Source organism: Acipenser ruthenus, chromosome 25 (genome assembly GCF_902713425.1).
Source record: "Acipenser ruthenus chromosome 25, fAciRut3.2 maternal haplotype, whole genome shotgun sequence".
NCBI lineage: Eukaryota > Metazoa > Chordata > Actinopteri > Acipenseriformes > Acipenseridae > Acipenser > Acipenser ruthenus.
In genome coordinates this window covers 9,584,275-9,611,197 of record NC_081213.1, presented here as the reverse complement: position 1 = coordinate 9,611,197, position 26,923 = coordinate 9,584,275, and the positions used below count along the sequence as shown (strand labels likewise).

General features: G+C 45.8%; 4 protein-coding genes across 6 annotated transcripts; all 4 read left to right on the top strand.

Moving 5' to 3' along the window:
- The first annotated feature begins 530 nt into the window (after window positions 1-530).
- LOC131701588 (uncharacterized) lies at window positions 531-6,616 on the top strand. 2 transcript variants are annotated; one of them, XM_059000364.1, is made up of 10 exons: window positions 531-795; window positions 978-1,136; window positions 2,258-2,376; window positions 2,797-2,974; window positions 3,593-3,726; window positions 4,463-4,622; window positions 5,118-5,236; window positions 5,565-5,784; window positions 6,196-6,317; window positions 6,437-6,616. In XM_059000364.1, the coding sequence occupies exons 1-10, from the start codon at window positions 546-548 to the stop codon at window positions 6,599-6,601; spliced, it is 1,626 nt and encodes a 541-aa protein (XP_058856347.1). In that variant the 5' UTR covers window positions 531-545; the 3' UTR covers window positions 6,602-6,616. The 2 variants fall into 2 exon arrangements, with proteins under 2 accessions (XP_058856347.1, XP_058856346.1); XM_059000363.1 differs by having other exon boundaries at window positions 531-840.
- Window positions 6,617-7,393: 777 nt separating this feature from the next.
- Window positions 7,394-10,356, top strand: LOC131701613 (zona pellucida sperm-binding protein 4-like). The gene is made up of 9 exons (XM_059000498.1): window positions 7,394-7,406; window positions 7,801-7,923; window positions 8,025-8,230; window positions 8,377-8,474; window positions 8,608-8,735; window positions 8,936-9,116; window positions 9,216-9,358; window positions 9,739-9,814; window positions 10,199-10,356. Exons 1-8 carry the CDS (start codon window positions 7,394-7,396, stop codon window positions 9,759-9,761), a joined length of 915 nt encoding a protein of 304 aa, XP_058856481.1. The 3' UTR covers window positions 9,762-9,814; window positions 10,199-10,356.
- Window positions 10,357-16,184: 5,828 nt separating this feature from the next.
- LOC131701573 (uncharacterized) lies at window positions 16,185-21,601 on the top strand. Of its 2 annotated transcripts, none has more exons than XM_059000289.1 (9): window positions 16,185-16,449; window positions 16,632-16,790; window positions 17,883-18,001; window positions 18,186-18,363; window positions 18,985-19,118; window positions 19,748-19,907; window positions 20,412-20,530; window positions 20,859-21,070; window positions 21,480-21,601. In XM_059000289.1, the coding sequence occupies exons 1-8, from the start codon at window positions 16,200-16,202 to the stop codon at window positions 21,012-21,014; spliced, it is 1,275 nt and encodes a 424-aa protein (XP_058856272.1). In that variant the 5' UTR covers window positions 16,185-16,199; the 3' UTR covers window positions 21,015-21,070; window positions 21,480-21,601. The 2 variants fall into 2 exon arrangements, with proteins under 2 accessions (XP_058856272.1, XP_058856271.1); XM_059000288.1 differs by having other exon boundaries at window positions 16,185-16,494.
- A 2,164-nt stretch (window positions 21,602-23,765) lies between these two features.
- Window positions 23,766-25,608, top strand: LOC131701574 (zona pellucida sperm-binding protein 1-like). Its single transcript, XM_059000290.1, has 5 exons — window positions 23,766-23,977; window positions 24,179-24,359; window positions 24,459-24,600; window positions 24,981-25,056; window positions 25,446-25,608. The coding sequence occupies exons 1-3, from the start codon at window positions 23,767-23,769 to the stop codon at window positions 24,541-24,543; spliced, it is 477 nt and encodes a 158-aa protein (XP_058856273.1). The 5' UTR covers window position 23,766; the 3' UTR covers window positions 24,544-24,600; window positions 24,981-25,056; window positions 25,446-25,608.
- Window positions 25,609-26,923: the final 1,315 nt, after the last annotated feature.

Genomic DNA, 26,923 nt, shown 5'->3' with positions numbered 1-26,923 from the left:
TAGCAATTTCAATTTCCCTTCAGATCTGTTTCTTACCACTGATGCGAGGCAAAACGAAGCAATTTCAATCCTCACTCATACAACTGCAATACAGCCGCGCTTTAGAAGGGGCGGGAGGATGTGGGTCGCTCCTCCAATTAAAACCCGTGCTCAGATCACCCGATCACAGACAGACAGGAGTTAAGGGCTGATTACACTGGCAGCGGAAAGCGGAAAGCGGTAAACCGTGCGGGTTTCCATGTTACACTGGCGGCGGGAAACCACGCGGTGTATGTACATTTATTATCACGTGTTAATGGTGAGAAAAAATGAATATCGTGAATTGTTTTTAACTCACGTCTGAACCAAACAATGTTATTCAGCACCATATAAAGATAGTGTGCATTGCATGACTGAATTGTTTACCTGGCATGGCTAAAATCGCTTCCCCCCCCCCCAAAAAAGGTGTTTTTTTTTCACTTAAATAAAATAAAACAAAACTGAAAGCAGAGAAGGAAAAAAACCCGCGTGAGAATGCTGGCGCGTGGAACCCGATTGGAGCGTCAATGAAGCCCTCGCGCGGTCTCGACACCTCTTATAAACACCCAGAGCGCAGTAAGCGAGGATACAGCCTGACTGCAGGGACTGGAGCGACAAGTGGCTGCGGGAAAACAACACCAATGTGTCGGAGCGGGCAGAGGATGCTGCCGCCTTGCTTACTTGTGGCGGGCTTGCTGCTTGGATTCGGCCGGGCCGCCTTGTCTTGGACCGGGGAGAACCCGCTGCTGCAGCCCGGGAATGCGACTCCCAACCTCGGTGAGGCGCCAGAAAGGAGGCTTACTGTTTTGTTTTGTTTTTTCTGTGAGTTTGTTTTTAAATGTGTTCAGTTCCACCTGCATTGCACAGTGCCTTCGTTACAAACAGATAGACATGGTGCGTCCCTCTGCAGTGATTCTCTACCGGTTAACTTTGCTTCCTCTCGTTCCTCCTCCCGCTAGACTCCTTCCACACTCCTCGCCCAGGCGAGGACGATGACGGCGGCGAGACAGCCTCCGCCGGCCCGGCCCTTAAACCGGAGGATCCCGGATTAACCTGCTACGAGGATAGAATGACACTCAAGTTACCCGGCACTGGCGTGAAGGCGCTCCGTGTGCGAGGTGAGGGCGAGGAGGGGCCTCGGCGACTCCATACAATGCTTATATATTTATGTATATAATATACATACATACTGGTTTATGTATGATTGGAGTACAGCACGAAATGGTGCGAGTCTTACAATTTAAAATGCAGTGTAGCTAGTTGACCAAAAGTAATTTTATTCTAAATACAGTAAAATATTAGCTGGATATTTGACATCTGTAATGTTTGTTGTACTTCCTTGAATCGAGTAGATATTGAAACCTGGCACATCCTGGAACATACATTTCAGATGACAGCATTCCCACTTGTATTGTTGGAATCTGGTCTGTGTTTAATAGACCCGCCTCCGTCCTGCTACTAGATGGCAATAAATCGCATGTTTACGTTAAACTTCGGGCACGTGGTCCCGGTGTAGCGACAAAGTGTTTCCTCGTCAGAATGTGGTGCGCGTACCCGTCTAACGCCAGAAAATGATACGCTGTGATTGACTACTGCACACATCACTACAAACAAGACACCAGCTCAGCCACTATCGTACAGGTTTACAGTGTTAGATAACCCAGTTACAACATGCCCCTTTCAGATGGTCGTGTGGAGCTAACATCCCTTTTAGAACTTAGTGTATCACTGGACATAAAGATTTAGACAATGTTTATTTTTGGAGAGGTTTGGGGACCCTTGGGCTTGGCTTTGTAGAAACTCCTGTAGAATTTGATCCCTTTGTTCAAACAGTTCCCCAGTATAGTAGACATGTTGGTGAAGCACTGGAAAAAAATCTGGCTCTTTTCATGTGCTACAAGTTGAAAAAATCACTATAGAACATAAAAAAATGAAAAGCGTTTGTTTTATGTATTTTTTCTGGATATCTCCTTCCAGTGTGGTACTGAGTAAGACTTTTCACACCTGAGGTTTTAGTCTTGATGCCCAAGGGGTTACCTTGAATTCAAGCCCTGAACCATGCCTGTGCTGTCTATACTTTGGAAGATATTGTGATTTATTTAAGGGCACAGCCCCCCAGGCTGAAATTGCCTGTGAGGGGCTGGGTTTTGACAGGTTAATGTGTACCACACCTCTCTCTTGCTGTCGCTGTCTCTCCCGTAATGGATGACATCGCACAATGTTTCTATATTTCTTTTAGTGAAGAATCGCCTCCTTCCAGTGGCGAGCCTGGCCGGGTTTTGCAAGTACAGCGTGACGTTTAGTGGGGGCTACAGCTTGTTCACTACGTCATTCAAGGGCTGCAACGTGAAGATACAGGTAAGTTGCTTCAACTCCTTTTTATTGTGTTTGTGTGGGGAGAGACTCTGGATCCGACGGGATGCTCCTCAATCGCTAGACATGAATGAAAAAACTGTTTTAATAACTGATGTTGGGCACCATGGTAGGAATAGGTTCTGTATTGGTGAGATTGATTCTCAATCATTAAGGGACCACATTCTGCTGAGTAATAAACACTGTTTAACCCATGAAGTGTCTTGCACATTTAACTGGCTTACTGCCACTTTTGCAGCTAGAATTAGTCAGTGTAGTGTATCGGATTGCATAAATACAGCTTGTGTTTGTTCTCAGAAATGTTGTACTTGCTAGGTTAATACCTCACCATTCCAGGCTTCTTAAAGGGAGTTGCTTTGATAGCAGTATTGGCCACCCCTGGTGTTACTGTCTTGTTCCTTTTAGGAAATCAACGGGATCTCCTCCTTCGTGCTCACTGTGTTCTTCCCAAGGGCTGGGGGTGCAGGGCTGGTGATGAGGTGTCCACAGAGCACCCCCAAACCTCTCCCCAATGCAGCCTGTGGGGTCACCACTGTGACCTTTGAACTGCCAGAGGGACCCCTAGAGGAGGTCACAATCTCGGGTGAGACCCTGATTTGTTAAATTCTGTTCTGCATGTCTCGTGTTCTTCCTGAATCTGAACACAAGGGCTGCAACAAGACACTAATGTCACGACCGTATAGATATGAAGGTGTGGTACGATCTGTATCAATGTGATGGTCTACTTGTAGATGCCTAATGAGATCAAACAATCATTTAGTGTCTATTCCATTGAGACTGGGATAGTGGTATGATCCTAGCAGTTATGACACACCCTTCATTCAAGAAACACTAACTACGGTGTGTGAAGCTGTGGTATCTCAAACGATCCGGACTTCTCACTTTACCTTGTGTAAAGAGAACATGGTCCGCTCCCATCATGCCTATGCACCTGCAGCAATGGTGAGTGGTGCTGGGAGCTGTAGATTGAGTAGTGAGCTATGCTGTGGTCTTGTATCATGATGCAAACTATATACACCTATTGCAATATCATATCTTGACTCCTTTTTAATACACAGTAAGGGGGGGGGGTACAGTTCCCCTAGCAGTCTCTCAACATTGACTTCTCATTTTGGAATATTTGTTTTGACTTGAGTGACTTCTAGTATTTCACATTTGCATGAAGCTTGATATTGCTTCTCATATGTTGTGTTTTTCTCAGACCGGTCTGGTTTGGAGATGCTGATCAAAGACGCCCCAGATGAATGTGCTTTCTACCTGATGAAGGGAGACGGGAGGAATGTGCTCACAATCTCTTACTATGCCAAGGATGAAGGCTGTCCTCTCCAAACACAGGTACAAGGTCAAAGGATGCGCTGACTGTGTCCTTCAATAATATCAACCAAGGACCAGCGGCCATTGGCATAAAACCCCTTGGTGAAGCTTAACAAGGATACATTTTTCCCTTGATTTTCAAGCTGTTCTGCAACACCCTTGAACTCCAAGGGAGGGAATTCACTTCAGGTGTTTTTATAGGAGCAACCACTGAACAGCGCTCAGCCCTGCAGCCCTTATAGCTGGGGCCGTTCAGGAAGGCAATTGCACAAGATTTGATGTTGAAAGATGCTTCGCTAATTCACAGAATTTCCCTTAACCCATTAAGTATCAACATGTAGTTTAAATATCTGAACACAAGTTGTATTTGTAATTTGGTACCTTGGGTGTTTATGGCTAACAATTACAGTATCAATGTTAAAGTGAAACGGGTAGATGAGTTAAATACTCAATGACAAAGTGAAGCCTGTCCTCCAAATAAGGACTGACAATTAAATGTTACAATTTACTACAGCAATTGTAGAAACTCGGACAGTTAAACTAACCTCTGTGCTTTTGCAGTCGTAAAGTCTGCAATTATAGCTTAATCTAGTCTTTGGCAAATCTGGTGCATGATCGATGTCTGTCCTAGTCCAGTCAAATGTTCCTACAACAATGATTTAATGTTTGGGCAAGAAAAGCTTCTCTCCCCTGATGCTACTGTAACAGTCAAAAGCAGGCTCAAGGCGCTATTCTAACCTGTGTCTCTTCCTCCTAGAACAATACCCTGGTCTTCCATGTGACGTACAAGGACGCGGAGGGACGGCCAGGCTCTATAGAGCAGAGGTGTCTCCCATTCGAACCCCCTGCTGTCTGTGGCCCCTCCAGCATGAGTACAGATCTGCCAGAGGGGCCACTAGACCAGGTCTTCATCCTGGGTGAGTCTGCAGTGGGAGGGGCTGGTTTGCAAAGCCTCTTGCTCTTAATCATGAATGCAATAGCAGTGCACCCATTCCAGGCTTTACCAAGAGCTTGATTCGCCACTGTGTATAGGGAACAATGTCTTAAACTCCTAGTGACACCAGGAATAGATGAAACTGCTGTGCGATGGGAGTGTTATTTCCATCCCTGGTGTCCAAGCTTATAAGAGTTGGAATGGATTTTAGAGATGGTCAGCACACCTTCTAAAGGGGGTGGATGGGGGTCAGTGCTCATGTTGTAGGGAGTGCAGCAAGACTCCTATTGCATAGTAGTTACTATGAGCTTCATTAGCCACAGTGTAGGTATCCAGCTCGGGTGTCTTATTCAACTCCTAGTGAGACTAGTATTGGATCCTTGGTTATACTTGCATAAATCGCAGGAGATCCATTGGCAAGTTACCCTCCCAATGGAACGAGTGCCGTAGCTTTACCCACCTCCTCCTGTCCTTGTAGATGGGAAGAACAGCCTGGTTGCTGTGAAGGCCAATGGCAGCTGTGGCTATGGGCTGGTCCAGGGGATTGGGAAGAACTACTTTATGGCTCCTTACGATGCTTGTGATGTGCTGAAACAGGTGAGGCTGTCGGTGTGAGCAAGCAGGGATCCCTTCAGACCCTGTAGTTGAACTTGGCACACCTGTGCAATTCCTGCATATTTCTCTTGCCCACAGTAACAGCTCAGCAGTGTGTAAAAGTACAGTGGAAGCATTTGGGAAGCATTAGAAACGGTACACAAAAAAACCAGAGCAGGGTAAAACTAACCCTTCAGTTTCCCAGTGAAAGCATGCTAAAGCGTGGTAATGTCTGATCATGCCATGCTTTCACTGAGCCTAGTCCTTGGCAATGGTAAATCATGCATTTTTTGGGGGACTTGTTGTGTGTAACCCTTATTTCTCTTTGTAGAACATTGAAGGCCATGTCCACTACTCGCTGTCCGTTTCCTTCTCTGATGTAAACGAGGTGACTCGCTTGAGGCATATGAAGTGCCGTGTCTTGGCTAAGCGTGAGATCCTCCCTCCTCCCTCTCTCCCTCCCCTCCCTGCTGGTGTCTCGGTCTCCTGCAGTGAGGGGTGCATGACGGTGCTGCTGCCTGCCGGTCCCCTCGATCTGGTCAAAGTCAAGGGTGAGTCTGGGGCTGGCTTTTGACTGTCAAAGCCATGATTGTCATGTGAGCACTTTCAAATTGAGACTCGTTCTAGCTTAAGCTGCTGAGAGTCTTCATGCTTTTGTCTTGGTTTATTGTAATGCTGATTTATAAACCTATTGACTATCTGTATCTGGGGGGTGTATGGAAGCTTGCTGTGTTTCACACTAACGTTTTTACACGTGTCGAGAACAGCTGGTCCAATAAACTTGTTCAGGAACTTTGGCACAAGCTATTGAGTGTCTGTATCTGGGGCTGCATGGAGGCAGTCTGTGCTGCATACAGTGGATGTAGATCAAGGCTTTGTTACTGATGCTATGATTTTACATTCAGCACTGTGGCAATGGGTGATGGATGGCCCTAACCCAGGCTTTGTGTGTCTTTTTGTAGATGACTCCAATAATTTGGTTGGGGTGCAGTCTGCACCAAGTGCGTGTGGCTACACTCTAGAGGAGAAGGCTGGAAAGACCGTCTTGACAGTGTCTTACACAGCCTGCCATGTGAAGACCTTGGTAAGAGCTGGAAGCCAGGACTGGGTGCAGCAGGGCTAGTGTGTGTCGGTCCATTTGTGTTGCTGGATGTGTGTTTTTCTATAGTGCCAATGTCTCCCCTCTCCCTCCTTGTGTTCTAGAATAACTTGTATGTCCTGACGGTGCTCTTCACCCCCTACTCCTCTGACCAGAGGGAGGTGACGGTATCATCCTGCCCTGTACCCCCAAATCCCATCCCCCAAGAAGGTGGGTTAATGAACTCCCTCCTCCCATTGCACAGCAATTTCACCTATTCCAGCTTTTGATCAGAGCTTGCTTATCCCCAGGATATAGCTAACAAGCTTGGGTGTGTTTATTAAACTCGTAGCAAAACCCAGTGGTGTGCAGTGACAATCCACTGGGGTAGCAGAACAGCAAGTGTGTTTTTTAATGTAACATTTGTTTTGTAACCTTGTAATTTGTGTAGTGCTGTTTTGATCCAAAAGACTGCAATCTATAAACATTCTGAATACAGAAAAGAAACCAAGCTTTGAGTAAGCTAAATAGATGGATGCATTGTGTAGCTTTTTTGAGGTTGGGGCTTATGAATAGCTACTGTAAAAGTAACTCTCCACACTACTTGTACACAGTCCGTTCGGTATTCTTTCGTCAGTGGCTGCGTGCATTTGTTTGATATTTTAACTAGTTATCAATGTAATGAACTGCCTCTAATCTCTTGCACACAATTCAGTTTTTCTTGCACTGCTTAGCCTTACATTTGTCCTGCCTCACTAATGATTAGACACCTGCGTAACAAGGGGCACATCTGACACTCTTGTTGGTTAAAATGACTTCAGACCAGGCAGAATGCCTTCAACTGTTTGTCCCTCATCTGCTCACTTGTGATTGGACTGCCACAGAATACAAATCTTTTCTTGGTTGATCATGTTGCAGGACCTTCAGCACACCTGAAGAGTATCAGATTCTGGGGGTGTGGAGGGAGTGACACACTTGAGGTTGCCCCACACCAGATGCAATGGTTGGGTGTGGATTTTTAGATTGGCAGTGGTATCACGAGAACTGGCTGGTCTGTCCAGCTAATTGCTATTGACAAAACGATGAACAAGACTGGTACCTAATCATCAACATGATGTTGAAATTGAGTCTTCTCTGACGGTATTTCAACATGTGTGACAATAAGTCGCACATACCAGGCTTATCCAGTTCCTTTTGAAATGGACTCCCATAGTCTTAATCTTATTACGGTCCTTGTCACAAAGCTCTGGGTGTTTCCTCTGTCATTCTGGAGACGGCTTCACCCTGCTGGACCGCGTGCATGGAAGCTGTTCTGTTTGGTGTTGCCTGTGGTGTGGTACTTCCAGTATAGGTTTTATTAATCGCTGCAGTTTCGCTTGTTGCGTCTGTATAGCGGCCTTTACTCTTCAAAGCAGCAATCCATACAAACCCAAGCCGCTGTCTCTACACTCTGAATGGTAAATCTGCTTCCCTGTCTCGTTTCCTGCAGGCTGTCTGATCCCAGCTGAGCAGCAGCTTCCCTGTGGCCCCTCTAAGCTCTCTCCAGCGCTGTGCCGGGCTAGAGGCTGCTGCATGAACCCCAAAACCCGCCGCTGCTTCTACCCTCTAGAGAGTAAGCACCCCATTCCTCTCCTCCAATAGACTGATTTCCTCTTGCATCCATTGGTGGCGTGAACCTCTGTGGGTTCATGGTCATTTTTGGCTGTTAAAAAGCCTGTATTGGATTCAAAATCTCTCTCTCCTCAGTGTGCACGGCAGACGAGCAGTTTGTGTTTGCTGTTTACCGCAAGTCTTTCAATCCTGAGGTCAACCCTGCCAGTCTGGCGCTCGCTGGGGACCAGTCCTGCCTCCCAGTTCTCTGCACTCCAGACTATGCCATCTTCAAATTCCCAGTCACTGGCTGTGGGACCCGAACTTTTGTGAGTTCCTGTTCAGAAGTTTGAATGGAGCATTTCAGAATTGACCCTTTTGATGCATGGAATATCAAATGGCTGTAATTAGTTTTGGGCACATACATTTAATTGGACCAGTGACGTGATGCACTGGATTGTAACTCTGTGTGCAGGTTGTGGGGGAGACTAGAGTGTACCTGGCTGAGGTGCAGAGCTTGATCCAACGCAGACAGTGGACCTACGGGCTCATAACCAGCGACAGTCCCTTTAGGCAAGTATATAGACGGAGCCCTGCCCTTATTGCAGGTATACATTACTAGAGGCTCCATCTAAAAGCAATGGTGTGGATCACACAGTCCTTCTCCTATACTGTGTTCAGTGCTCCACTCTCTTTCTATCCCCAGTCTCCTTGTGGAATGTCGTTATTCTAAAGGGAACGTGGCCAGCACTGGGTTCCTGGTGAAGACCCCCACAGCCCTCCGCCCTGCCCCTCACCTGGGGGTGTTTCAGGTGCAGTTACAGATTGCTAAAGGTGAGACATGGCACCTGGAGGTGTATCTCTCCATCTCCTCTCTGGTTATTATAAACCAAACACAAAGTTGTCAAACACTCTTGATACTTTCTATCAATGCATGTGAAATCTCTCCTCGGATCTGAGATGCAGCTGCTCCTAACCCCATGTCTCGCTTAATAAGATGCTGAAAGCTGGTTCGCTCTGTCTCGTCTCCTCAGATGGGACTTTCTCCCAGTTCTACCCCTCCTCCAGCCTGCCTGTGAGTCTCCTCCTGGGGAGCAGAGTTTACCTTGAGCTGCGTCTGATCAACCCCACTGACCCCAGCCTGGTTCTGCTGGTGCACTACTGCATTGCTTACCCACGCTCCTCCAGTGCTGTGTGGGTGCTGCTGTACCAGGGGTGAGTGACCATCACACACATGTGTTCTGAATTCCTGTCGGTGCCATAAACCTTTTTTTGACTCTATACCGCTTCTGATTGAATGTCTCCGTCCCTCAGTTGTCCCAATGTCCTGGATTACGGCAGCTCTGCTTCACTGCACGTCGACGGCCAGCCCCCCCCACTCCCACTCCAAATTCAGACGACGCTTCAGTCTCCGGACATTCCAGTTCCTGAGCAGTGGGCTAGCCCTGGACGAGGAGGTGGGTGGGGTATTAATGGGGTTCTGCAGACTGACCTGGCTCTGCACGGGTCTGTATTGCATCAGTAACAACGCTCAACTGCCAGTGTCTTCAGTGGAAATTCCATGACCAGCATTTAGACTAGCAGTCTTTCTGTCTTCTGCATTTTAGATCTGTATTGTATTCCTGACACGGATTGAGAGCCTCCCAAAGCAGATGGGTCCATTCCTGGTTTTGCTATTGGTTTAATTGCACACCTGAGCTTGTTGCCTCTACACTAATCAAGCTCATAGTAAAACCTGGCATGGGTGATGCTGCTGGCAATGGGAGTTCTTTTCGGTCCCGGCTAAATTCAGTGCCATATGCTTTGACCAAGTCTCTCCTCCTCCCCTGTATCTCAGATCTCCTTCATGTGCTCCACTGAAGTCTGTTCTCCAGACCAGCGCGTCTGCAATGAGGGTTGCTTTGATGGGAGAGGTGAGTTGCACAATGGATCAAATCCTTCTAGAAAAGGACCAGCGTTGACTCAGGATTCTGTTGATTGGGTTCACACGTGTGTGAGAATTAAGGGGAACACTGTCTTGTGTCATTTGCATAGTAGCTGGTAATTGTGCAAGTACACATGCATTTACTTTATCCATAGTTCTAATATTTAAGATACATGTGTTCTGTTTGCGCTGCTGCATTTTGAACTGCATGGTTTTTATTGTAGTGATTTTGTACTTGCTATCTAGTGCTTCACACTATTGAACAGCAGTTCTATTGGCTTGTACTTCACTCTGGTACATTGTGTTGCTTCTGATTGTCCCAGCATGCTGTATTCTGACCCCAGCACTGTGCCTCTTGTAACTCCTCCTTCAGATACTCCCATCTCGATAGACCCCAGTATGAGACTGCGCTGGTAATCCCTGCCCGGGGAGGGTGCTGCTGGAGGGAGGCTAGTGAAGGAGCTCAGAGCCCAGGCAGGAAACGCAGCCCTAAGACTACAGTAACCATTTCAAATAAAGAGAACAAACCCATTTCTGCTGTGCTGTGTCTTCATTGTAACACTCTCTCCACCCCAGAATTTCAACACTGCAAAAATGTTCTGATCTGGCAGGCAATTCATGAATTAATTACAGCAGAATTGTTTGCTGTAATTCAAATTACAATGCTGTTTCGCATGTGTGTCAATGTTTAGCTTTATTATTTATTTCTTGGCAGACGCCCTTATCCAGGGCAACTTCCAATCGTAAGGGATTTCAACGTAAGGGATTTTTTTTTTTTTTGTAATCTTAAATCTGTGGTCTGCAGTGAATCCCTATGCAAGACAGTCATACAACTATTCCCCTCATAATTGGTGAAATGAGACTGTGCTCCTTAACTGCTTTTTTGAAGGTGGTTTCCTTTTGACATGCTTCACTATCTGATTCTGTCTTGGCCCTTGTTAGATTGGAGGTAGCTGGTTTGGCAGCAGCCAATACTTTTGTGAGTGGGTCCACTGTAGTTGATTTTGCAAAGCATAAACAATTGGTGTTACATATCCCAGAACAAACCTAACGGGTGAGTTTGGTTCTGCATGTTGACCTTGCCATAAGGATGGGCTATGGCACCTACTTTAACAATAAAAAAGGGGGTATTGCAATGTTTGTAACACTGGAGTTGTGTGGTGGATCAATCTACCTTTTCCTTGACCATCTTCTATTTGGAATAAACTCTGCTGCATATAAACACATGTTATGAATCTGCATTTCTAAACCATCTTGATGCTTAACTTGTAATGACCATTCTTCACTATTTGTGATGTTCAGACTTTCCTGCAGAATACTTTGCAGTGTGTGTCTGGGAACATATCTAGTTGAAGTAGTCACAACATGCAATGGGCTGTGTGTATAAATTTTTTTTGTTTGTTTTTCTGTGAACGCTTGTACCACAAACATTCTTGCTCCCATGTCCTGCATAGTTTACAGAAAGTGTCTTTTTTTTTTCAGCATTGCTTTAGATTTTGGAGTGTCTATTGCCTGTGCAGCCATCGTAGATGGTCAAGTGTGTGAGCTTGCCTTGTGTGCGGAATGCATGCCTGCCACAGCACTCACCTGGGTCCTAAACTGCTAGGTACAGACAGGGATTGCAGTAACACAGACCTACATTAAAGGGGTTTAACAGTATAGTTTTGAGCAAAATATGGAATCCCCTTGTGGAAGGGTGAGGGTATTCACTGACACGGGAGACCAAAGACTTTATTTGGAAACACCGCACAGGTGCCCAGATTTATAGATTTTTCTTAATTGTTTTATTTACTTTAGCCCGCAGAGGGCGCTGTTGTCCGTGGTCTGGATACTGCCGACAGTAAACCAGGACCACGGGGTTACCAACACAGGTAGCCAACTCTGTGCACCTTCAAGTGCTCAAAAGTAATAATGAAAACAGAAGGCGAAAGAAAAAGGGAAAATAAAACAGTAATAAAACTACAAACAAAAGTGCTGCTTATGCAGTGCCGCTAAGCCGGTCAGCACGGGTCTCCGTCCTACACTCCGCTGTGCTTATACACTGGGGTTGGCCAGGGTTCCCCTTATATCTATACACGTCCCCTCGGGTAGGTAATTGTTTCTTTTATTTTGTAAATTATTTTTACAGAAGGCTGTCCCCTCAGTCGGGCTCGCCTGCTCCTTATTTCACGCTGGCCTCTTCTGCCAGCGACACTGTACTTTCCCCAACCCGGCCACCCGAGCGCATAACCAAGCCAGTTCTTATGGGCCGAGCAGTCTCCCAAGGCCCGCCACTCAGAGAGGGAAAGCACACACACACTCTTCCCCACCTCTCCGTGTCACAAGATCCCACGAGACTGCTGCCCTCTACCTGCAGTAATACGGATGTGCCAGACAGTCAGTCCAGATCTCCCCTGTTACACCCCTACATGAGCTTCAGGACTGCTGCGTGTCACTGCCTTCTACCTCCAGAGCCAGCTGTGTAGATCCACCCTCTTGCATCCTGCACTCTGCTGACCTCATCAGCATGCTACCAGATCTTCCACTGAAGCACTATTGCATTACCAGTATGTTATTGTAGATGTACATTGTTGTAATCCTAACTTGTTGCATCTTATTTCATATTGTACTCAAAACAAACAAATGTTTTAGTCCTCAATCAGTTATGGTATCAATCACGGTACTATTTAAAATTGATTTCAAATGTTCTGTATTTTAAAATAGATGTTTTTAATAATTACAGTTGCAATAAAATGAGCTGGGAAAGAACATATCTAACACACAGCTGCAGTGCAAAACAAAATACTGTGCTGCGTGGAAGCAGTTTAAAGGAAGAGGCGCACACCCCCGGATTGGATTCATATGGAATTGTGTTCATTTTCTTTCACAAGCACAGCAGCTGCAGAGTTGTATAGAATGCACACACAGGTAATGCATGGTTATTTAAAGTATAGGAAACATTCTCTTATTTTACAGGACAGATAGTATAATGGAGTGCTTAAGTTGATTAGTTTAAGGATATTGTATTCCTGCTGATTGCTATAAGTAGTACATTTTGCTTTGAACAGCTTCTCATAGGAATGTGTATTTTAGGTGAGTTAATATCACTGATCACTTACAAATATCAGAATTTTGAATACAGATGTAAACAAACAAAAAAGTGGAAGTCACTGGAAGAACATTTCGACAAAAAAAACACCTTGGAAAATACACAGGTGTTTAAAGAACCGTTCCATCTTCCATTTTTCTTTTTGTATTTTCCTTTGCTTTCTCTTCTTTCTGTATTTGCCTTCATGTTTATTTGCTTTATTTCACCCTTTGTCTTGTTCTTATAGTTCTTCATTTTCACTGGTTTTATTTCACCTTTTATTTATTTTTCTCCACTTTATCCCATCTTTCTATTTAGTTGTTCTTTATTTCCATTGCTGTCTCACCATCTTCTTATTTGGCCTTTGTTTGATGTCCCTTTTCCATTGGTTTGTCTCACTATACTTGTTTTGTCTTGTTCTTCATGCAGTTGTAATTGCCTTTCTTGTTTTTGTTTGCCGCCCTCCCTAGATGCAGAAGCACCAGCAGCATCTTTTTCTCCTCCGTCTGGTTTTTCTTGGAAATGTTTTTAAACCATCCAAACCCCCTTCCCTTCTCACTGGCCAGCTGTTCCTTCAAAGGCTCCACGGTGCTGACTTTCTCCTCCTCATCTCTTTCACAGAGGCTTCCCATCCCTTTGGGATCCTCTGGGTCTTGCTGTCCCACCTCCTGGTCTCTCCCCTGCCCCTCTCCCCCCTGCAGAGCGGTGCTGTGATCTTCTTCCTCCGGGATGTTGTGGAGAGGTCTCCAGGCTTTGCAGAACCAGGTTCTCCTCATTGAGTGGGGCAGCTCTTATTTCCCTCCTCTGCACAATCCGTTGCTGCCGCTGGCATGCTGCGTCTGGTTTTCATGGGGGTCTCTTCTGATGGTTGGGGGTGCACCCTCCTGTGCTCCTACGCATGCAGAGGCCGCTGTCCTCACTGCCAACGCGCTGAGGCACTTTGCAGTCCACATTAAATTGAGGCAGATGTTTCATTCCCTCGCCCAGCTCTTTGTCAGGGCCCTGAGATGTCACGCTGGGGCTCAGGGACTTCTGGTCAGGTTCACCTTTCAATTGCTCTTTCGGAAGCTCCCTGGTGGCTTTTTGGATAATCTCATCGATGAATTTGACAGCCCACAGCAGTGTTGAAACTTCATCAACTCTGTTCATCATTTTCTTTTCATTCTTCTAACTGTTAAAACAATGGGGGGAAAAATAGCAAAACATTCACTTCAAAGGGAAAGGGACTCTTACTTTATTACACAAGTTATGGCAGTGGCCAATCATGGCCCTGGAGGGCTGTTCCACTCCTGGTCTTTGTTCCAACCCGGTTCTATGGTTTAACTTAACCAATGAAACCTCCAGCCAGACCCTGAAGTAGTTCATTGTCTCATTAACCCAGGAGTGGAATGGCCCTCCAGGACCGTGATTGGACACCCCTGCCTAGCATTAAATCTACATGGAAGTTTAACAGAACTGCCTACAGCACTGGCCAAAAGTTTAGCATCACCTACAATTTTAGGATTGAGACATAATTAAAAAAAAACCTACATGAACATAATTTAGATCTTTTATTTAACATGCCAAACAGAAGTAGAAATTGGGATTTATTTATTTATTTACTCTTTAACCAGGGAAAAACCCAGTGAGAGTGAGGCCTCTTTTACAAGAGTGTCCTGGCAAGATGAGCAGAAACAGACAGCAGTGATTTCACATCCCTAAAACAGCATCACTCTAAAAGACAATCTCATCATACATTCAGCCTGGGATCAGAAACACTTCATTCTTGGAATAAATCTGAAAATAAATGGAATCTTAGTCATTATTCTTCAATAAGAATAGGGAAAGCTTGGAAAGTGAACACCAGGACGCACCAATTAGGAATTATTTAGGATTAATAGGGAAACATTTTTTTTAAACAATATCCAAAAGAGCTCTTTTTGATCTTATAAATAATCCCATGTTTTCTATCAGTGTTCCTGTATAGTTCTAAAGTAATGACCTCATAAATAATCACAACTGGAAAGAATATCCTTCATGTCCAAGTGACACACAGAATAGCATTGATGTCACTGTGCTGTGACGATGTCATTCTATTCTGAGGATGTCTTTGCATTGCGAGGATCTTATTTAAATGCAGTTACAGTATTCCGGTATAGAGACATTTTAATAATCAGCTGTTTTGTCTGACATTTATCTGATGTTTGCACATCAAGAATAGTCTCTGAATTTGACTTTTTCAGAACATCCTGGTATAAAAGTATTTCAGAATTGATATTCAAAGAATTGAAATTCTTAAGAACCAAATTATTTTCCAAATAATGCTACAGCAATTGTCACTGGATTCCTCTTATCACAATAAGCCAAATTGACATCATTGCTTGCTATACCCACAAACTATATTTAAATTACTGTACCCCGCCTTCTGATTGGTCCTGTCCTTTTGACCGTAAATGAGGTCACAGTTCTGTCACATAAAACATCTCTTTTGCTGTGCACTTGATAGGGAAGGTCCATTAATAGAAATGTCAGTCTGTACTTTTTGACATTCTGAAAGGCTGTTACTGCATTAGTGAGGTAACTGCTTACAGTGGGGGAAAAACACACACAGTACATTGCGTCTCGTCTTACCATAGCAACAACCAGCAACGTCATTTTGTTTTTGAGCTAAGACTCCCTGCCCTGTCCTCTAGTATGCGCTACAATTAAAGTTTCGCATTTTCCCTTCAGATATGTCATCTCAAATGTAATGCTCTACTGCCAAATGAAATGACCTGTTCTTATTAGCAATTTCAATTTCCCTTCAGATCTGTTTCTTACCACTGATGCGAGGCAAAACGAAGCAATTTCAATCCTCACTCATACAACTGCAATACAGCCGCGCTTTAGAAGGGGCGGGAGGATGTGGGTCGCTCCTCCAATTAAAACCCGTGCTCAGATCACCCGATCACAGACAGACAGGAGTTAAGGGCTGATTACACTGGCAGCGGAAAGCGGAAAGCGGTAAACCGTGCGGGTTTCCATGTTACACTGGCGGCGGGAAACCACGCGGTGTATGTACATTTATTATCACGTGTTAATGGTGAGAAAAAATGAATATAGTGAATTGTTTTTAACTCACGTCTGAACCAAACAATGTTATTCAGCACCATATAAAGATAGTGTGCATTGCATGACTGAATTGTTTACCTGGCATGGCTAAAATCGCCCCCCCCCTCCAAAAAAGGTTTTTTTTTTTTCAATTAAATAAAATAAAACAAAACTGAAAGCAGAGAAGGAAAAAAACCCGCGTGAGAATGCTGGCGCGTGGAACCCGATTGGAGCGTCAATGAAGCCCTCGCGCGGTCTCGACACCTCTTATAAACACCCAGAGCGCAGTAAGCGAGGATACAGCCTGACTGCAGGGACTGGAGCGACAAGTGGCTGCGGGAAAACAACACCAATGTGTCGGAGCGGGCAGAGGATGCTGCCGCCTTGCTTACTTGTGGCGGGCTTGCTGCTTGGATTCGGCCGGGCCGCCTTGTCTTGGACCGGGGAGACCCCGCTGCTGCAGCCCGGGAATGCGACTCCCAACCTCGGTGAGGCGCCAGAAAGGAGGCTTACTGTTTTGTTTTGTTTTTTCTGTGAGTTTGTTTTTAAATGTGTTCAGTTCCACCTGCATTGCACAGTGCCTTCGTTACAAACAGATAGACATGGTGCGTCCCTCTGCAGTGATTCTCTACCGGTTAACTTTGCTTCCTCTCGTTCCTCCTCCCGCTAGACTCCTTCCACACTCCTCGCCCAAGCGAGGACGATGACGGCGGCGAGACAGCCTCCGCCGGCCCGGCCCTTAAACCGGAGGATCCCGGATTAACCTGCTACGAGGATAGAATGACACTCAAGTTACCCGGCACTGGCGTGAAGGCGCTCCGTGTGCGAGGTGAGGGCGAGGAGGGGCCTCGGCGACTCCATACAATGCTTATATATATATTTATGTATATAATATACATACATACTGGCTTATGTATGATTGGAGTACAGCACGAAATGGTGCGAGTCTTACAATTTAAAATGCAGTGTAGCTAGTTGACCAAAAGTAATTTTATTCTAAATTCAGCAAAATATTGGCTGGATATTTGACATCTGTAATGTTTGTTGTACTTCCTTGAATCGAGTAGATATTGAAACCTGGCACATCCTGGAACATACATTTCAGATGACAGCATTCCCTCTTGTATTGTTGGAATCTGGTCTGTGTTTAATAGACCCGCCTCCGTCCTGCTACTAGATGGCAATAAATCGCATGTTTACGTTAAACTTCGGGCACGTGGTCCCGGTGTAGCGACAAAGTGTTTCCTCGTCAGAATGTGGTGCGCGTACCCGTCTAACGCCAGAAAATGATACGCTGTGATTGACTACTGCACACATCACTACAAACAAGACACTAGCTCAGCCACTATCGTACAGGTTTACAGTGTTAGATAACCCAGTTACAACAGGACCCTTTTTAGATGGTCGTGTGGAGCCAACATCCCTTTTAGAACTTAGTGTATCACTGGACATAAAGATTTACAGTTTATTTTTGGAGAGGTTTGGGGACCCTTGGGCTTAGCTTTGTAAACTCCTGTAGAATTTGATCCCTTTGTTCAAACGGTTCCAAATTTTTTTAATCTGGCTCTTTTCATGTGCTAAAAGTTGAAAAAATCACTATAGAACATAAAAAAAATGAAAAGCGTTTGTTTTATGTATTTTTTCTGGATATCTCCTTCCAGTGTGGTACTGAGTAAGACTTTTCACACCTGAGGTTTTAGTCTTGATGCCCAAGGGGTTACCTTGAATTCAAGCCCTGAACCATGCCTGTGCTGTCTATACTTTGGAAGATATTGTGATTTATTTAAGGGCACAGCCCCCCAGGCTGAAATTGCCTGTGAGGGGCTGGGTTTTGACAGGTTAATGTGTACCACACCTCTCTTGCTGTCGCTGTCTCTCCCGTGATGGATGACATCGCACAATGTTTCTATATTTCTTTTAGTGAAGAATCACCTCCTTCCAGTGGCGAGCCTGGCCGGGTTTTGCAAGTACAGCGTGACGTTTAGTGGGGGCTACAGCTTGTTCACTACGTCATTCAAGGGCTGCAACGTGAAGATACAGGTAAGTTGCTTCAACTCCTTTTTATTGTGTTTGTGGGTTTGGAGAATTCAGAGACTCTGCATCCAACAGGATGCTCCTCAATCACTAGACTAATGAATAAACTCTGTTTTAATAATTGATGTTGGGCACCGTGGTAGAAATAGCAGGTCAACTATAACTGGTGTTACTGTCTTGTTCCTTTTAGGAAATCAACGGGATCTCCTCCTTCGTGCTCACTGTGTTCTTCCCAAGGGCTGGGGGTGCAGGGCTCGTGATGAGGTGTCCACAGAGCACCCCCAAACCTCTCCCCAATGCAGCCTGTGGGGTCACCACTGTGACCTTTGAACTGCCAGAGGGACCCTTAGAGGAGGTCACAATCTCGGGTGAGACCCTGATTTGTTAAATTCTGTTCTGCATGTCTCGTGTTCTTCCTGAATCTGAACACAAGGGCTGCAACAAGACACTAATGTCACGACCGTATAGATATGAAGGTGTGGTACGATCTGTATCAATGTGATGGTCTACTTGTAGATGCCTAATGAGATCAAACAATCATTTGGTGGCTATTCCATTGAGACTGGGATAGTGGTATGATCCTAGCAGTTATGACACACCCTTCATTCAAGAAACACTAACTACGGTGTGTGTGAAGCTGTGGTATCTCAAACGATCCGGACTTCTCACTTTACATTGTGTAAAGAGAACATGGTCCGCTCCCATCATGCCTATGCACCTGCAGCAATGGTGAGTGGTGCTGGGAGCTGTAGATTGAGTAGTGAGCTATGCTGTGGTCTTGTATCGTGATACAAACTATATACACCTATTGCAATATCATATCTTGACTCTTTTTTAATACACAGTAAGGGGGGGGGGGTACAGTTCCCCTAGTAGTCTCTCAACATTGACTTCTCATTTTGGAATATTTGTTTTGACTTGAGTGACTTCTAGTATTTCACATTTGCATGAAGCTTGATATTGCTTCTCATATGTTGTGTTTTTCTCAGACCAGTCTGGTTTGGAGATGCTGATCAAAGACGCCCCAGATGAATGTGCTTTCTACCTGTTGAAGGGAGACGGGAGGAATGTGCTCACAATCTCTTACTATGCCAAGGATGAAGGCTGTCCTCTCCAAACACAGGTACAAGGTCAAAGGATGCGCTTACTGTGTCCTTCAATAATATCAACCAAGGACCAGCGGCCATTGGCATAACTCCTTGGTGAAGCTTAACAAGGATACATTTCCCTTGATTTTCAAGCTGTTCTGCAACACCCTTGAACTCCAAGGGAGGGAATTCACTTCAGGTGTTTTATAGGAGCAACCACTGAACAGCGCTCGGCCCTGCAGCCCTTATAGCTGGGGCCGTTCAGGAAGGCAATTGCACAAGATTTGATGTTGAAAGATGCTTCACTAATTCACAGAATTTCCCTTAACCCATTAAGTATCAACATGTAGTTTTAAATATCTGAACACAAGTTGTATTTGTAATTTGGTACCTTGGGTGTTTATGGCTAACAATTACAGTATCAATGTAGAAACTCGGACAGTTAAACTAACCTCTGTGCTTTTGCAGTGGTAAAGTCTGCAATTATAGCTTAATCTAGTCTTTGGCAAATCTGGTGCATGATCGATGTCTGTCCTAGTCCAGTCAAATGTTCCTACAACAATGATTTAATATTTGGGCAAGAAAAGCTTCTCTCCCCTGATGCTACTGTAACAGTCAAAAGCAGGCTCAAGGCGCTATTCTAACCTGTGTCTCTTCCTCCTAGAACAATACCCTGGTCTTCCATGTGACGTACAAGGACGCGGAGGGACGGCCAGGCTCTATAGAGCAGAGGTGTCTCCCATTCGAACCCCCTGCTGTCTGTGGCCCCTCCAGCATGAGTACAGATCTGCCAGAGGGGCCACTAGACCAGGTCTTCATCCTGGGTGAGTCTGCAGTGGGAGGGGCTGGTTTGCAAAGCCTCTTGCTCTTAATCATGAATGCAATAGCAGTGCACCCATTCCAGGCTTTACCAAGAGCTTGATTAGTCACTGTGTATAGGGAACAAGTTCACATGTCTTAAACTCCTAGTGACACCAGGAATAGATGACACTGCTATGCGATGGGAGTGTTATTTCCATCCCTGGTGTCAAAGCTTATAAGAGTTGGAATGGATTTTAGAGATGGTCAGCACACCTTCTAAAGGGGGTGGATGGGGGTTAGTGATCATGTTGTAGGGAGTGCAGCAAGACTCCTATTGCATAGTAGTTACTATGAGCTTCATTAGCCACAGTGTAGGTATCCCGCTCAGGGGTGTCTTATTCAACTCCTAGTGAGACTAGTATTGGATCCTTGGTTATACTTGCATAAATCACAGGAGATCCATTGGCAAGTTACCCTCCCAATGGAACGAGTGCCGTAGCTTTACCCACCTCCTCCTGTCCTTGTAGATGGGAAGAACAGCCTGGTTGCTGTGAAGGCCAATGGCAGCTGTGGCTATGGGCTGGTCCAGGGGATTGGGAAGAACTACTTTATGGCTCCTTACGATGCTTGTGATGTGCTGAAACAGGTGAGGCTGTCGGTGTGAGCAAGCAGGGATCCCCTCAGACCCTGTAGTTGAACTTGGCACACCTGTGCAATTCCTGCATATTTGTCTTGCCCACAGTAACAGCTCAGCAGTGTGTAAAAGTACAGTGAAAGCATTTGGGAAGCATTAGAAACGGTACACAAAAAAACCAGAGCAGGGTAAAACTAACCCTTCAGTTTCCCAGTGAAAGCATGCTAAAGTGTGGTAATGGCTGATCATGCCATGCTTTCACTGAGCCTAGTCCTTGGCAATGGTAAATCATGCATTTTTTGGGGGACTTGTTGTATGTAACCCTTATTTCTCTTTGTAGAACATTGAAGGCCATGTCCACTACTCGCTGTCCGTTTCCTTCTCTGATGTAAACGAGGTGACTCGCTTGAGGCATATGAAGTGCCGTGTCTTGGCTAAGCGTGAGATCCTCCCTCCTCCCTCCCCTCCCTGCTGGTGTCTCGGTCTCCTGCAGTGAGGGGTGCATGACGGTGCTGCTGCCTGCCGGTCCCCTCGATCTGGTCAAAGTCAAGGGTGAGTCTGGGGCTGGCTTTTGACTGTCAAAGCCATGATTGTCATGTGAGCACTTTCAAATTGAGACTCGTTCTAGCTTAAGCTGCTGAGAGTCTTCATGCTTTTGTCTTGGTTTATTGTAATGCTGATTTATAAACCTATTGACTATGTGTATCTGGGGGGTGTATGGAAGCTTGCTGTGTTTCACACTAACATTTTTACACGTCGAACAGCTGGTCCAATAAACTTGTTCAGGAACTTTGGCACAAGCTATTGAGTGTCTGTATCTGGGGCTGCATGGAGGCAGTCTGTGCTGCATGCAGTGGATGTAGATCAAGGCTTTGTTACTGATGCTATGATTTTACATTCAGCACTGTGGCAATGGGTGATGGATGGCCCTAACCCAGGCTTTGTTTACATCTTTTTGTAGATGACTCCAATAATTTGGTTGGGGTGCAGTCTGCACCAAGTGCGTGTGGCTACACTCTAGAGGAGAAGGCTGGAAAGACCGTCTTGACAGTGTCTTACACAGCCTGCCATGTCCAGACCTTGGTAAGAGCTGGAAGCCAGGACTGGGTGCAGCAGGGCTAGTGTGTGTCGGTCCATTTGTGTTGCTGGATGTGTGTTTTTCTATAGTGCCAATGTCTCCCCTCTCCCTCCTTGTGTTCTAGAATAACTTGTATGTCCTGACGGTGCTCTTCACCCCCTACTCCTCTGACCAGAGGGAGGTGACGGTATCATCCTGCCCTGTACCCCCAAATCCCATCCCCCAAGAAGGTGGGTTAATGAACTCCCTCCTCCCATTGCACAGCAATTTCACCTATTCCAGCTTTTGATCAGAGCTTGCTTATCCCCAGGATATAGCTAACAAGCTTGGGTGTGTTTATTAAACTCGTAGCAAAACCCAGTGGTGTGCAGTGACAATCCACTGGGGTAGCAGAACAGCAAGTGTGTTTTTTAATGTAACATTATCAATCTATAAACATTCTGAATACAGAAAAGAAACCAAGCTTTGAGTAAGCTAAATAGATGGATGCATTGTGTAGCTTTTTTGAGGTTGGGGCTTTATGAATAGCTACTGTAAAGTAACTCTCCACACTACTTGTACACAGTCCGTTCGGTATTCTTTTGTCAGTGGCTGTGTGCATTTGTTTGATGTTTTAACTAGTTATCAATGTAATGAACTGCCTCTAATCCCTTGCACACAATTCAGTTTTTCTTGCACTGCTTAGCCTTACATTTGTCCTGCCTCACTAATGATTAGACACCTGCGTAACAAGGGGCACATCTGACACTCTCGTTGGTTAAAATTACTTCAGACCTTCAGACCAGGCAGAATGCCTTCAACTGTTTGTCCCTCATCTGCTCACTTGTGATTGGACTGCCACAGGATACAAATCTTTTCTTGGTTGATCATGTTGCAGGACCTTCAGCACACCTGAAGAGTATCAGATTCTGGGGGTGTGGAGGGAGTGACACACTTGAGGTTGCCCCACACCAGATGCAATGGTTGGGTGTGGGTTTTTAGATTGGCAGTGGTATCACGAGAACTGGCTGGTCTGTCCAGCTAATTGCTATTGACAAAACAATGAACAAGACTGGTACATAATCATCAACATGATGTTGAAATTGAGTCTTCTGACGGTATTTCAACATGTGTGACAATAAGTCGCACATACCAGGCTTATCCAGTTCCTTTTGAAATGGACTCCCATAGTCTTAATCTTATTACGGTCCTTGTCACAAAGCTCTGGGTGTTTCCTCTGTCATTCTGGAGACGGCTTCACCCTGCTGGACCGCGTGCATGGAAGCTGTTCTGTTTGGTGTTGCCTGTGGTGTGGTACTTCCAGTATAGGTTTTATTAATCGCTGCAGTTTCGCTTGTTGCGTCTGTATAGCGGCCTTTACTCTTCAAAGCAGCAATCCATACAAACCCAAGCCGCTGTCTCTACACTCTGAATGGTAAATCTGCTTCCCTGTCTCGTTTCCTGCAGGCTGTCTGATCCCAGCTGAGCAGCAGCTTCCCTGTGGCCCCTCTAAGCTCTCTCCAGCGCTGTGCCGGGCTAGAGGCTGCTGCATGAACCCCAAAACCCGCCGCTGCTTCTACCCTCTAGAGAGTAAGCACCCCATTCCTCTCCTCCAATAGACTGATTTCCTCTTGCATCCATTGGTGGCGTGAACCTCTGTGGGTTCATGGTCATTTTTGGCTGTTAAAGCCTGTATTGGATTCAAAATCTCTCTCTCCTCAGTGTGCACGGCAGATGAGCAGTTTGTGTTTGCTGTTTACCGCAAGTCTTTCAATCCTGAGGTCAACCCTGCCAGTCTGGCGCTCGCTGGGGACCAGTCCTGCCTCCCAGTTCTCTGCACTCCAGACTATGCCATCTTCAAATTCCCAGTCACTGGCTGTGGGACCCGAACTTTTGTGAGTTCCTGTTCCGAAGTTTGAATGGAGCATTTCAGAATTGACCCTTTTGATGCATGAAATATCAAATGGCTGTAATTAGTTTTGGGCACATACATTTAATTGGACCAGTGACGTGATGCACTGGATTGTAACTCTGTGTGCAGGTTGTGGGGGAGACTAGAGTGTACCTGGCTGAGGTGCAGAGCTTGATCCAACGCAGACAGTGGACCTACGGGCTCATAACCAGCGACAGTCCCTTTAGGCAAGTATATAGACGGAGCCCTGCCCTTATTGCAGGTATACATTGCTTTTAGATGGAGCCTCTAGTAATGGTGTGGATCACACACCGTCCTTCTACTATACTGTGTTCAGTGCTCCACTCTCTTTCTACCCCCAGTCTCCTTGTGGAATGTCGTTATTCTAAAGGGAACGTGGCCAGCACTGGGTTCCTGGTGAAGACCCCCACAGCCCTCCGCCCTGCCCCTCACCTGGGGGTGTTTCAGGTGCAGTTACAGATTGCTAAAGGTGAGACATGGCACCTGGAGGTGTATCTATCCATCTCCTCCTCTGGTTATTATAAACCAAACGCAAAGTTATCAAACACTCTTGATACTTTCTATCAATGCATGTGAAATCTCTCCTTGGATCTGAGATGCAGCTGCTCCTAACCCCATGTCTCGCTTAATAAGATGCTGAAAGCTGGTTCGCTCTGTCTCGTCCCCTCAGATGGGACTTTCTCCCAGTTCTACCCCTCCTCCAGCCTGCCCGTGAGTCTCCTCCTGGGGAGCAGAGTTTACCTTGAGCTGCGTCTGATCAACCCCACTGACCCCAGCCTGGTTCTGCTGGTGCACTACTGCATTGCTTACCCACGCTCCTCCAGTGCTGTGTGGGTGCTGCTGTACCAGGGGTGAGTGACCATCACACACATGTGTTCTGAATTCCTGTCTGTGCCATAAACCTTTTTTTGACCCTATACCGCGTCTGATTGAATGTCTCCGTCCCTCAGTTGTCCCAATGTCCTGGATTACGGCAGCTCTGCTTCGCTGCACGTCGACGGCCAGCCCCCCCACTCCCACTCCAAATTCAGATGACGCTTCAGTCTCCGGACATTCCAGTTCCTGAGCAGTGGGCTAGCCCTGGACGAGGAGGTGGGTGGGGTATTAATGGGGTTCTGCAGACTGACCTGGCTCTGCACGGGTCTGTATTGCATCAGTAACAACGCTCAACTGCCAGTGTCTTCAGTGCAAATTCCATGACCAGCATTTAGACTAGCAGTCTTTCTGTCTTCTGCATTTTAGATCTGTATTGTATTCCTGACACGGATTGAGAGCCTCCCAAAGCAGATGGGTCCATTCCTGGTTTTGCTATTGGTTTAATTGCACACCTGAGCTTGTTGCCTCTACACTAATCAAGCTCATAGTAAAACCTGGCATGGGTGATGCTGCTGGCAATGGGAGTTCTTTTCGGTCCCTGCTAAATTCAGTGCCATATGCTTTGACCAAGTCTCTCCTCCTCCCCTGTATCTCAGATCTCCTTCATGTGCTCCACTGAAGTCTGTTCTCCAGACCAGCGCGTCTGCAATGAGGGTTGCTTTGATGGGAGAGGTGAGTTGCACAATGGATCAAATCCTTCTAGAAAAGGACCAGCGTTGACTCGGGATTCTGTTGATTGGGTTCACACGTGTGTGAGAATTAAGGGGAACACTGTCTTGTGTCATTTGCATAGTAGCTGGTAATTGTGCAAGTACACATGCATTTACTTTATCCATAGTTCTAATATTTAAGATACATGTGTTCTGTTTGATCTGCGCTGCTGCATTTTGAACTGCATGGTTTTTATTGTAGTGATTTTGTACTTGCTATCTAGTGCTTCACACTATTGAACAGCAGTTCTATTGGCTTGTACTTCACTCTGGTACATTGTGTTGCTTCTGATTGTCCCGGCATGCTGTATTCTGACCCCAGCACTGTGCCTCTTGTAACTCCTCCTTCAGATACTCCCATCTCTCTAGACCCCAGTATGAGACTGCGCTGTGCTGGTAATCCCTGCCCGGGGAGTGTGCTGCTGGAGGGAGGCTAGTGAAGGAGCTCGGAGCCCAGGCAGGAAACGCAGCCCTAAGACTACAGTAACCATTTCAAATAAAGAGAACAAACCCATTTCTGCTGTGCTGTGTCTTCATTGTAACACTCTCTCCACCTCAACACCTGCAAAACAGTCTGAATCTGCCAAACTGGAGGCAAATAGAATTAAGTCTACAATTTATAGGGGTTCACAGTGTGACAAATGCATATGGACATGATTTCCATTACATGAGTAGATGTTAAAACTTCATGCTGATTTGAACTCTGCTCTTGCCAAGATAAGCACCAACTAAGACGTAGCTTTACAGTAATGTGGTCCATGTGTGTGTCCTTCCATTTTACGTTTCCTTCCATATGATGTAGATATCCTTCTGTCTGGTGTCAATGACTGAAGTGTAATGCTGGCTCCAGGGATCAGCTTATTTTGCCTCCCTGGCGCAGCAGCACAAATGGCTGCGATCCTGGCTCCGGGGATCAACCACAGTGCAGCCTCCCCAGCGCATCAGCATGACAACTGTCTGGATTGAATGAAGTAGGGTACATCTCTGGGGTCTTCAAGTGGGCACCTTCCATCTTCAGTGTTTCGTCGACTAGCCCACGACACCTCAAGAGGGCTCGACTGTGCTTCTTGTGTCCCAACATCACCACCCCCCCCCCCCCCCCCCCTCCTTTCCCCACTCAACTCAGCCCAGCTTACTTACCTGTACATCAGTGTTTCTTTCTATTGTGCTTAAGATCCCCAGCCAGAATCTTTCCGTCTCCACCACAGCCAGCTGCTGCTTCAGATAAGTTCTTGACTGTATGACGGAACTCTTGGCCACTGAATCCGACGTCTCTGAGAAACCGGGTTGTAGAGTGTGCCACAAATCCTCGACAACCCACTTCCACTGCTTGTTGTCTAACTTCTCCCACACGAACTGTGTCCTTTAGATCCCCGTCGTACTATCTCCCAAGACTCTTCACTGGCTTCTCAGACACTGTTGGTATAGCCTCACCATTAATGAAGAATGTTTTATGTACTACTTTGCCTTTAATTGTAGAGATGCTCCTTGAATTAGTGGGCTTGAATTGCATTCGTGCCCATTCAATGTTATTGGTTAAATGTATATAACCGGTTAGTGCAGGCTACTGTTGTAGTCATGTTTATCATGTCATCCATGTATGCTCGAATTGGTGGTAGTCGCATTCCAGAAGCCAAACGCTCTCCTCCTACTACCCATTTTGATGCCCTAATGATTACTTCCATTGCCATGGTAAAAGCCAGTGGACAAATGGTGCATCCTGCTGTTATTCCAACCTCTAGGCATTGCCATGTAGTGCTGAATTCTGAAGTTGAAAAACTGAATTGCAAATCTCCAAAGTAGGCTTTCACTAAATTTGTTATTGTCAT

Excerpts from the sequence above, each read along its gene's own strand:
- LOC131701588 (XM_059000363.1), top strand. The coding sequence starts at position 546 with ATGAAGCCCTCGCGCGGTCTCGACACCTCTTATAAACACCCAGAGCGC. Across the intron at positions 841-977 it reads TGTTTTGTTTTGTTTTTTCT|ACTCCTTCCACACTCCTCGC; the intron begins GTGAGTTTGTTT and ends TCCTCCCGCTAG. Across the intron at positions 2,975-3,592 it reads AGAGGAGGTCACAATCTCGG|ACCGGTCTGGTTTGGAGATG; the intron begins GTGAGACCCTGA and ends TGTTTTTCTCAG.
- LOC131701613 (XM_059000498.1), top strand. Across the intron at positions 7,924-8,024 it reads CTGCTTCTACCCTCTAGAGA|CCTGTATTGGATTCAAAATC; the intron begins GTAAGCACCCCA and ends GCTGTTAAAAAG. Across the intron at positions 8,231-8,376 it reads GCTGTGGGACCCGAACTTTT|GTTGTGGGGGAGACTAGAGT; the intron begins GTGAGTTCCTGT and ends CTCTGTGTGCAG.
- LOC131701573 (XM_059000288.1), top strand. The coding sequence starts at position 16,200 with ATGAAGCCCTCGCGCGGTCTCGACACCTCTTATAAACACCCAGAGCGC. Across the intron at positions 18,002-18,185 it reads GCTGCAACGTGAAGATACAG|GAAATCAACGGGATCTCCTC; the intron begins GTAAGTTGCTTC and ends TGTTCCTTTTAG. Across the intron at positions 20,531-20,858 it reads CTTGTGATGTGCTGAAACAG|AACATTGAAGGCCATGTCCA; the intron begins GTGAGGCTGTCG and ends TTCTCTTTGTAG.
- LOC131701574 (XM_059000290.1), top strand. The coding sequence starts at position 23,767 with ATGGAGCCTCTAGTAATGGTGTGGATCACACACCGTCCTTCTACTATA. Across the intron at positions 23,978-24,178 it reads GCAGTTACAGATTGCTAAAG|ATGGGACTTTCTCCCAGTTC; the intron begins GTGAGACATGGC and ends TCGTCCCCTCAG. Across the intron at positions 24,360-24,458 it reads TGGGTGCTGCTGTACCAGGG|TTGTCCCAATGTCCTGGATT; the intron begins GTGAGTGACCAT and ends TCCGTCCCTCAG.